The sequence below is a fragment of the Tinamus guttatus genome, unplaced genomic scaffold (assembly GCF_059628265.1).
Source record: "Tinamus guttatus ecotype Peru unplaced genomic scaffold, ASM5962826v1 Tinamus_guttatus_pri_ptg000166l, whole genome shotgun sequence".
NCBI lineage: Eukaryota > Metazoa > Chordata > Aves > Tinamiformes > Tinamidae > Tinamus > Tinamus guttatus.
Window position 1 is genome coordinate 74773 of NW_028288700.1, and position 10607 is coordinate 85379.

General features: G+C 72.1%; 1 protein-coding gene across 1 annotated transcript; it reads right to left on the minus strand.

The window, feature by feature from the left end:
- Positions 1-214: 214 nt before the first annotated feature.
- TARBP2 (TARBP2 subunit of RISC loading complex) lies at positions 215-8197 on the minus strand. The gene is made up of 10 exons (XM_088522812.1): positions 8121-8197; positions 7848-7859; positions 6654-6811; positions 5331-5436; positions 4802-4876; positions 4604-4676; positions 3947-4064; positions 3326-3453; positions 2256-2445; positions 215-372 (listed from the first exon to the last, which is right to left on the minus strand). The coding sequence occupies exons 1-10, from the start codon at positions 8171-8173 to the stop codon at positions 215-217; spliced, it is 1071 nt and encodes a 356-aa protein (XP_088378938.1). The 5' UTR covers positions 8174-8197.
- Between the last annotated feature and the right edge of the window lie 2410 nt (positions 8198-10607).

A 10607-nucleotide genomic window follows, 5' to 3' on the forward strand; every position in this document is an offset into this window, starting at 1 on the left:
TGTCTCCGGTCACTCGCGGGTGTCCCTGGTCACTCGTGGGTGTCTCCGGTCACCCATGGGTGTCTCTGGGTGTCCCTGGTCACTCACGGGTGTCCCTGGCGCCTCGCGGGTGTCTCCAGTCACTCGCGGGTGTCTCTGGGTGTCTCCGGTCCCCCGCGGGTGTCCCTGGTCCCTCGCGGGTGTCCCCGGTCCCCGCGGGCGTCCCCGGTGGCCGTCACTTGCCGCCGGCCATGACGCGCAGGTACTGCAGCGCGTTGCGGGCCGCCTGGCCGCGGGCGCCGTCGCGGGACAGGGCGGCCCCGTGACACACGGTGGCCGGTTGTGTGGACAGCTCCACCAGGCACTGGTGCAGCCCGCTGAGGCTCAGCGCGTCTGCGGGGACACGGGCGTCACCCGCGGCCACCCCGCCGTGTCCCCCACGGGTGGCACTCCCCGGCGTCACCCCCCAGGGTCACCCCCACTGTCCCCCCAGCGGCACTCGCCGATGTCCCTCCGGGTGGCACTCACTCCCCGACGTCACACACACCCCGGTGGCACTCCCTGCTGTCCCCCATGGTCACCCTCCCCAGTGTCACCCTGTGGTGGTGCTCCCTGCTGTCACTCCCCCCTGTCCCTGCTGTCCTCCCCCGACGTCACTCCCCACTGTCCCCACTGTCCCCAGCGGCACTCGCTGATGTCCCCCTGCTGTCCCCGCTGTCCCCATCGTCCCCCCGGTGGCACTCCCTTCTGTCCCCACCATCCCTGCTGTCCCTGTTGTCCTTACTCTCCCCACCGTCCCCATGGTCGCCTGCGGCACTCGCTGGTGTCCCCCCCCACTGTCCCCGTTGTCCCCGCCGTCCCTGCGGCCCCTCCCCGGTGGCACTCCCCGCTGTCCCCTGCTACTGTCCCCACCGGCACTCGCCCATGTCCCCCCCCCCGCCGTCCCTGCTGTCCCTGTCCCCCCTGGTGGCACTCGCTGATGTCCCCATTGCCTTTGCTGTCCCTGCTGTCCCCCCCTTGTCCCCTTGGTCCCCGTGGTGGCACTCGCCAATGTCCAGGTAGCTGACCCCGAAGCTCTGCTCCTTGGACCCCTCCACCATCCCCGCTGTCCCCTTTGTCCCCGTTGTCCCCATTGTCCCCATTGTCCTCACCGATGTCCGTGTAGCTGACCCCGAAGCTCTGCTCCCCGTTGTCCCCATTGTCCCCATTCCCCCCGTTGTCCCCCCCATTGTCCCCATTGTCCCCGTTGTCCCCCCATTGTCCTCACCGATGTCCGTGTAGCTGACCCCGAAGCTCTGCTCCCCGTTGCCCCCCCCCCACCATCCCTGTTGTCCCTGTTGTCCCCATTGTCCCTGTCCCCCACATTGTCCCTCACCGATGTCCGTGTAGCTGACCCCGAAGCTCTGCTCCCCGTTGTCCCCATTGTCCCCATTCCCCCCGTTGTCCCCCCCATTGTCCCCATTCCCCCCGTTGTCCCCCCACCATCCCCATTGTCCCCATTGTCCCCATTGTCCCCCCGTTGTCCTCACTGATGTCCGTGTAGCTGACCCCGAAGCTCTGCTCCCCGTTGTCCTCCCCGTTGTCCCCCCCATTGTCCCCCACATTGTCCCCATTGTCCTCACCGATGTCCGTGTAGCTGACCCCGAAGCTCTGCTCCCCGTTGTCCCCCCACCATCCCCATTGTCCCCATTGTCCCCCCCATTGTCCCCATTGTCCCCGTTGTCCCCCCATTGTCCCTCACCGATGTCCGTGTAGCTGACCCCGAAGCTCTGCTCCCCGTTGTCCCCCCACCATCCCCATTGTCCCCATTGTCCCCGTTGTCCCCCCCATTGTCCCCATTGTCCTCACCGATGTCCGTGTAGCTGACCCCGAAGCTCTGCTCCCTGTTGTCCCCATTCCCCCCCGTTGTCCCCATTGTCCCCATTCCCCCCATTGTCCCCATTGTCCTCACCGATGTCTGTGTAGCTGACCCCGAAGCTCTGCTCCCCGTTGTCCCCCCACCATCCCCATTGTCCCCGTTGTCCCCCCCATTGTCCCCGTTGTCCCCATTCCCCCTGTTGTCCTCACCGATGTCCGTGTAGCTGACCCCGAAGCTCTGCTCCCCGTTGTCCCCATTCCCCCCATTGTCCCCGTTGTCCCCCACATTGTCCCCGTTGTCCTCACCGATGTCCGTGTAGCTGACCCCGAAGCTCTGCTCCCCGTTGTCCCCCCACCATCCCCATTGTCCCCATTGTCCCCATTGTCCCCGTTGTCCCCATTGTCCCCGTTGTCCTCACCGATGTCCGTGTAGCTGACCCCGAAGCTCTGCTCCTGCGCCAGCTCGTGCAGGAGGGCGCAGGCGCCGCTGCCCGCGGGCCCCGGGGGGCGGCTGCGCAGCTGGGCCAGCTTCTCCCCCGCCGAATTGCGCAGGGAGTCCCACGTGCAGCCGGGGGGGCGGCCACGAGGACCCTCCACGCGGGGACCGGCCTGCGGGGACAGGGACGGGGACGTGGGACAGGGGGACATGGGGACAGGGGACGTGGGGACTGGGACAGGGGACGTGGGGACAGGGGACGGGGGGACACGGGGACAGGGGACGTGGGGACAGGGGGACGTGGGGACATGGGGATGTGGGGACATGGGGACACGGGGACAGGGGGACGTGGGGACAGGGGGACAGGGACAGGGGACGGGGGGACAGGGGGACACAGGGACAGGGGACGTGGGGACAGGGGGACAGGGGGACGTGGGGACAGGGGGACATGGGACAGGGGGACATGGGACAGGGGGACAGGGACAGGGGACGTGGGGACAGGGGGACATGGGACAGGGGGATGTGGGACAGGGAACGGGGGGATGTGGGGACATGGGGATGTGGGACAGGGGGACACGGGGACATGGGACAGGGGGACAGGGGACGTGGGACAGGGGACGTGGGACAGGGAGACGTGGGGACAGGAGGACATGGGACAGGGGGACATGGGACAGGGGGACGGGGACGTGGGGACAGGGGGACATGGGACAGGGGGACACGGGGACATGGGACGGGGGGACAGGGGGATGTGGGGACATGGGGACACAGGGACATGGGACATGGGGACGTGGGACACAGGGACACAAGGACGGCCGACAGCGACGCCACAAGGGGGGACAGGGGGACCGCTGGGTGCCTGTCCCCACCTGGGGTGATGTTTGGGGGTGTCCCCATCCCCAGGGGGGTGTCCCCATTCCCAAGGGGGTGTCCCTGTCCCCAGGGGGGTGTCCCTGTCCCTGTCCCCATCCTGGGGGGGTGTCTCCGTCCCCAGGGGTGTCTCCCCGTCCCCGGGGGGTGTCCCTGTCCCGGGGGTGTCCCCGTCCCCGTCCCCACCATGCAGAACTGGTCGTCGTCGCCCTCGGCCTCGCTGCCCTCGCGCGGCTCCATGGGGACGTTGTGGATCCGCACGAGCATCTTGGCGGCCGCGTTGCGCTTGGCCAACTTCTTGGAGGTGCCGCTGCCTGCGGGGGGACGGGGGGACGTGAGGACACAGGGGGACACGGGGGGGACGTGAGGACGGAGGGGGACACGGGTGGTCCCAGGGGGACACGGGCGGTCCCGGGGGACACGCGAGGCCTTAGGGGGACATGGGCCATCCTGGGGGGACACGGTCCATCCCGGGGGGACATGGGCGGTCCCAAGGGGACACGGTCCGTCCCGGGGCACACAGTCCATCCCAGGGGGACACGGTCCATCCCTGGGGACACGGTCCGTCCCCGGGGACGCGGGCAGTCCCTGGGGGACACGGTCCATCCCAAGGGGACACGGTCCGTCCCGGGGGACACGGGCCATCCCAGGGGGACACGGGCAGTCCCAGGGGGACACGGTCCGTCCCCGGGGACGCGGGCAGTCCCTGGGGACACGGTCCATCCCTGGGGACACGGTCCATCCCAAGGGGACACACGGTCCATCCCTGGGGACACGGTCCGTCCCGGGGACACGCGCGCCCCGCACCGATCTCCACGAAGCGCTCCACGCGGCAGGTCATGGTGAACTCCTTGCGGTGCGCCGGCCCCGACTCCTGCGTCACGGTGTACTCGGGCAGGCGCCAGCCCTTCTGCACCACCAGCTCCTGGGGACACGCGGGGACACGGCGGGGACACGTGTGTGTGTGTGTGTGCATGGGGGGGGACACACGGGGACATGGCGGGGACACGTGTGTGTGTGTGTGTGTGTGCACAGGGGGGACAGTCAAGGCCACCCCCAGTCCCCAAGGGGGCTCTGGTGGCACCGAATGGCCACGGCCACCACAAATGGGGCAGGGCCCCCCCCCCCCCACCAAGGGACAGGGAACCCCCCTGCAAGAGGTAGGGACCCCCTAAGGGGCAGGACCCCCCCCCCCAAGGGACAGGGACACCCTTAAGGGACAGAGACCCCCATAAGGGACAGGGACCCCCCCCCCGCCAAGGGACAGAGACCCCCCCATAAGGGACAGGGACCCCCATAAAGGACAGGGACCCCTCCAAGGGACAGGGACCCCCCCACACCCCAAGGACCCCCCCTCCCAAATGCCCCCCCCCCCCCCACTGGAATGGGTGTCACCACCCCCAAATCGGGCACCCCCCCCCCAAAGGGCTGTCCCCAAAGGGCCCTTCGGGGGGGGTCACCCACCTGCAGGGCCCCCACCGGGTTACACTCCGACTGCGGGGGGGACACGGGCGACTTCATGTCCAGGGGGGCGCCCCTGGGGGGGGGACAGGGGACACCATGAAGGGGACAAGTTTGGACACCCCCCCCCCCCCGTCCCCATCAGGGGCTCCGGGATCTGGGGGGGGTCGTGGGGGGGGTGGGCGCCCCCCACCCCGTTACCTGGGCGACGGGGGGGGCACCGGGGGGGCGGCCGCGGGGCCGGGCTCCGCCGGGGGCTCCGGGGGGGGCGCAGAGCTTGGGGACAGAAGGGGACAGGCGTTAAGGGGCGTGTGACCCCCCCAAAATGACAGAGCCCCCCCGGGGTCCCCCAGACCCCCCAGGACCCCCAATTCCCTGGGGGACCCTCCAGGACCCCCCAATTCCCCTGGGTCCCCCAGGACCCCCCAGAGCCCCCAATTCCCTTGGGGACCCCCCAGGACACCCCAATTCCCCTGGGTCCCCCAGACCCCCCAGGACCCCCAGTTCCCTTAGAGACCCCCCAGGACCCCCCAATTCCCTTGAGGTCCCCCCAGGTCCCCCCCCTTCCCTCGGGGTCCCCCCTTCCCTTGCCCCCCCCCCCAATTCCTTTGTGTCCCCTCAAATCCTCCGCCCCCCCCCCGGCCCCTCGGGCCCCCCCCCAACATCCCGGGGCTCCCCCCTATATCCCAGCGCCCCCCCCAAATCCCTGGATATTCCAGCCCCCCCCAACCTGTGCTCCTCGGGGGCGGGGGTCTCCAGCATGTCCCCCCCCTTGAGCAGCTTCAGGGCCACCTCGGCCGCCTTGTGCTTGGCCGCCTTCTTGCTGGGTCCCTGTCCTGGGGGGGACACGGCCGGGTCACCTGGGTCCCCCCCTGGGGACACCCCAGGTCCTCGCGCCACCCCCCCCCCCCCACCCCCGGCACCAGGGGGTGTCACAGGGTGGGTGACATGGGGGGGTCCTGGGGGGATCCCTGGGGTCCCCCCGGGGGGTCCCTGTGTGTCCCAGGGGACGTCCCGAGGATTGGGGTCACCCCGGGATGTCCCCACGTGTCCCCAGCACCCCCAGGAGCCCCCCCGTATCCCAGACTGTCCCCAGGGCTCTGCTGAGCACCGGGACACCCCGGGGGTGGCACCGCGTTGGCTGGAGCCCTGGGGTCCCCAAGTGTCCCCGTGTGTCACCGGGGCTGTCCCCGTGTGTCCCAAACAGCACCCCCCCCCCCGCAAACTCCATGTGCCACGTGTGGTCCCCATGCGCTGTCCCCCTGCTGTCCCCACATGCTGTCCCCGTGTCTCCCTGCTGTCCCCACGTGCTGTCCCTGCTGTCCCCACATTGTCCCCACGTGCTGTCCCTGCTGTCCCCCATGTGCTGTTCCCCCTGCCCCCACTGTCCCCCCCTCCCCATACACAGTCCCCACCGTCCCCCTGTCCCCACACTGTCCCCACATGCTGTCCCCTGTCCCTATGCTGTTCCCATACACGGTCCCTGCTGTCCCCCCGTCCCCTTCTGTCCCCATACACAGTCCCTGCTGTCCCCACATGCTGTCCCCACACAGTCCCCACACCGTCCCCTCTGTCCCCACACACGGTCCCTGCTGTCCCCCATGCTGTCCCCCCTGTCCCCACGCTGTTCCTGCTGTCCCTCCTGTCCCCACACTGTCCCCATACATGGTCCCTGCTGTCCCCATGCTGTCCCCCCTGTCCCCACACACGGTCCCTGCTGTCCCCCCTGTCCCCACGCTGTCCCTGCTGTCCCCACACTGTTCCCATACATGGTCCACACTGTCCCCCCCCGTCCCCTTCTGTCCCCATACACAGTTCCCACCGTCCCCCCTGTCCCCACACTGTCCCCACACGATGTCCCCGCCATCCCCGCTCGCTGTCCCCATACACGGTCCCCCCTGTCCCCATGCTGTCCCCACACTGTCCCCATACACGGTCCCCCCTGTCCCCGCCGTCCTCGCTCGCTGTCCCCATACACGGTCCCCACACTGTCCCCACACTGTCCCCATACATGGTCCCCCCTGTCCCCCCTGTCCCCACGCCGTCCCCGCACCGGTGCAGCTGACGTGGCCCACGGTGACGCGGAAGGTGAAGTTGGGCTGGTGGGCCTGGCCCTCGGCCTTGAGCAGGTCGTAGCCGGGCGTGCGCCCTATGCGGGTGCCATATTCCTGCAGCAGGCTGATGGGCGTCTTGCCGGGCGGCGCCTCCGCGCTGTGAGGGGACATGGGGACACGTGGGGACACGTGGGGACATGAGGGGACATGGGGACATGGGGACATGGGGACATGGGGGACATGGCACTGCCATATTCCTGCAGGAGGCTGATGGGCGTCTTGCCGGGCGGCGCCTCTGTGCTGCAGGGGGACATGAGGGGACATGGGGACACGGGGACATGGGGGGACATGGGGACATGAGGGGACACGTGGGGACACATGGGGACACGTGGGGACACGTGGGGACATGAGGGGACATGGGGACACGTGGGGACACGGGGACATGGGGGACATGGCACTGCCATATTCCTGCAGCAGGCTGATGGGCGTCTTGCCGGGCGGCGCCTCCGCGCTGTGAGGGGACATGGGGGGACATGGGGACACGTGGGGACATGAGGGGACATGGGGACATGGGGGGACATGGGGACATGGGGGACATGGCACTGCCATATTCCTGCAGCAGGCTGATGGGCGTCTTGCCGGGCGACGCCTCTGCGCTGTGAGGGGACATGGGGGGACATGGGGACATGAGGGGACATGGGGACACGAGGGGACACATGGGGACATGGGGACATGGCACTGCCATATTCCTGGAGCAGGCTGATGGGCGTCTTGCCAGGCGGCGCCTCTGTGCTGCAGGGGGACATGGGGACACATGAGGGGACATGGGGACATGGGGACATGGGGGGACACGTGGGGACACGTGGGGACACGTGGGGACATGGGGACATGAGGGGACATGGGGACATGGCATTGCCATACTCCTGCAGGAGGCTGATGGGCCTCCTCCACTGCCACGCTGCAGGGACATGGGGACACATGGGGACACACAGGGACATGGGGACACATGGGGACACAGGTGGACATGGGGACATGGGCACCACGTTGGTGCAGGGGGACACGAGGGACACAGAGATGGGGACACGCGGACATGGGGACACGGCGGGGGGGACACATGGGGACACACGAGGGGACACGGGCACACGGGGACACGGGCACTGCTGCAGGGACACGGGGCTGCGGGACGTGGGGACACGGGGACGGGGCTGCCGGGGGGACACGGGGATGGCGGCACCACCGGAGGGGACACGCGGGGCTCGGGGACACGGGGCAGCAGCGCGGCAGGACACGGCGACGGGGGCGGCTCCACCGTGGGGGGGGGACACGCGGGATGGGGACACGGGACGGGGACACGGGACGGGGACACGGGTCGGGTCCGGGACACGGGCCGGGACACGGGCCGGGGACACGGGATGGGGACACGGGTCGGGTCCGGGACACGGGCCGGCCCCCGGCGCCGCCGGTACCTGGCGAGGCCGCCGCTCCGCCTGGCGCCGCCGCCCGCGCCCTCCTCGCTCATCCCCGCGCTCCGGCCCGTCCCGCCGCCCGCGCCGCCCGCCGCGGGGCACGCCGGGAGCGCCCGGGACGCGCGCCCCGCCCCCGGGTCCGCCAACCCCGCCCCCCGGGTCCGCCCGCCCCGCCCCCGGCTCCTCCCGCCCCTCCCCCCGGGTCCTCCCGCCCCGCCCTCGGGTCCGCCCGCCCCGCCCCCGCTCCCTCCAGTCCCCGCCCCCTGGTTCATCCAGCCCCGCCCCTGGCTCCTCCAGCCCCGCCCCTTAGTTCATCCAGCCCCGCCCCTGTCTCCTCCAGCCCCGCCCCCGCTCCCTCCGGCCCCTCCCCCGGGTCCTCCAGCCCCGCCCTCCCCTCCGCCCGCCTTGGTGCACGCCGGGAACGGCCTGTCCTCCCGCCCCGCCCCCGCCTCCTCTAGTCCCGCCCTTCTAGTCCCGCCCTTCTTGTCTACCAGCCCCGCCCCCGGATCCTCCGGCCCCGCCCCCGCGTCCTCCGGCCCCGCCCCCCCCCCCGCCGCGTTGCACCCTGGGAAAGGCGGCCCCGCCCGCGCTGCCCGGAGCCCCCGCGCGGGGCACGCCGGGAAGGGCGGTGTCCCCCTCTCCCCTCCCACAATGCCCCGCGCCGCCGCCGCGGACCGCGATCCCCACAATGCCCCGCGCCGCCGCCGCCTCCTCATTGGGCGGGAGGCGGGGGCGCCGCTCGTGACGTCACCGCGCCGCGCCCACCCCCCGCAGGGCGCCCCGCGATTGGCGGCGGCGGCGGGCAAGGGGGCGGGGCCGGCGCGGGGAGCCGCGATTGGCGGAGAGCGCGGCGGGGGCGGGGCCGGCGCGGCGGGACCACGTGGGCGCGGCGGGGGGAGGGGCGGCCCGGGACCCCCGGGACCTCCCCCGCCCCCCCCCCCGCTTGGGGGGCCCTGGGGACACGGGGACAGACACGGGGTGACCGGAGGGACAGGGAGGGACACGGGGTGACAGCGACAGTGGGACACGGGGTGACAGGGATGGACTGTCGGACACGGGGTGACAGAACAGTCGGACACGGGGTGACCGGGACGGACACGGGGTGACCGGGATGGACACGGGGTGACAGGGACGGACTGTCGGACACGGGGTGACAGGAACAGTCGGACACGGGGTGACCGGGACGGACACGGAGTGACCGGGATGGACACGGGGTGACAGGGACGGACTGTTGGACACGGGGTGACAGGAACAGTCGGACAGGGGGTGACGGGGACGGACACGGGTGACAGCGACAGTCGGACAGGGGGTGACCGGGATGGACACAGGGGTGACCGGGGGGACTGTTGGACACGGGGTGACCGGGACGGACACGGGGTGACACGGAGGGACAGTCAGACACGGGGTCACGGGGAGGGCGAGGACCCGCGAGGACACCTGGACGGACGGGGGTGACGGGGGGATGGGCGAGGGGACGAGGCGCCCACGGGACACGGGGACACCCGGACACGGGGACACCCGGACACGAGCGCTGAGACCCCGGGACACACGGACCGTCCCCCCCCCCCGGGGACACCTCGGACCGCTCTGGGCCCCCCCCGCCCTCCCGGTGCTACCGGGGGAGGATCCCGGTACCGACCAGTAGGTCGGTTCCGTCGGGGGGGGGGCGGTCCCGGGGACACCCGCGGAGGGGGGGGGGGGCGGTGCCGGTCCAGCCCCGGGGATGTCACCGGGATGGGGGGGGGGGTCCAAAGCGGGGGAGGGGGGTCGATCCCGGTGCGGGAATAGGAGGAGGCTCCGGGCGGGGGGGGGGGGGTCCCGGTGCCGGGGGCGGGGCCGAGCGCCGGGCGGGGCCGCGCGGCACCTCCCCCCCCCCTCCCCGCCCCGCCCCGGCCCCGCCGCCGGTACCGGCCCCGCCCGCACCGGCAGCAGCGGCGGCGGCGGCGGCGGCGGCGCGCGCAGGTACCGGGGGGGGGGGGGGGGGCGGCGGCGGCGGCGGGGGGGGCGGGGAGGGGAGGGGAGGGGCGGGGGGGGAGGGGGATGCGGAGCCGCCCGGTGGGGGGGGTAGGACCAGGGATGCGGCGGGGCCTGCGGAGCGGGGCGGGGGGCGGGAGCGGCGGGGACGGGGGGGGGGGGGGCACCGGGTTGGGGAGGGGGGGTGATGCCCGCCCCCTCCCTCCCTCCCCCCCCCCGCCCGCCCCCCCCCTCCCCGGTTCTCAACCGGACGCCTGGGCCCCTCCGCCGGGCCTGGCGATGTGGGAGGGGGCGGGAGGAGGGGCCCAGGCGTCCGGGGATGGGGGGCGGGGGGGGGGGGTCATTGTGCCCTTGGACCCCCCCCCCCCGCCAACCAAAGGGAGGGGGAAACTGAGGCACGGGGCGGGGGGCGCTGGGAGAGGGCCCAGGCGTCCGGGAGGAGGAGGAGGGAGCGACTGCCCCCCCCCCCCCCCCCCCACGCAAAAAACCATCGCGGGGGGGGGGGGGGTCGGA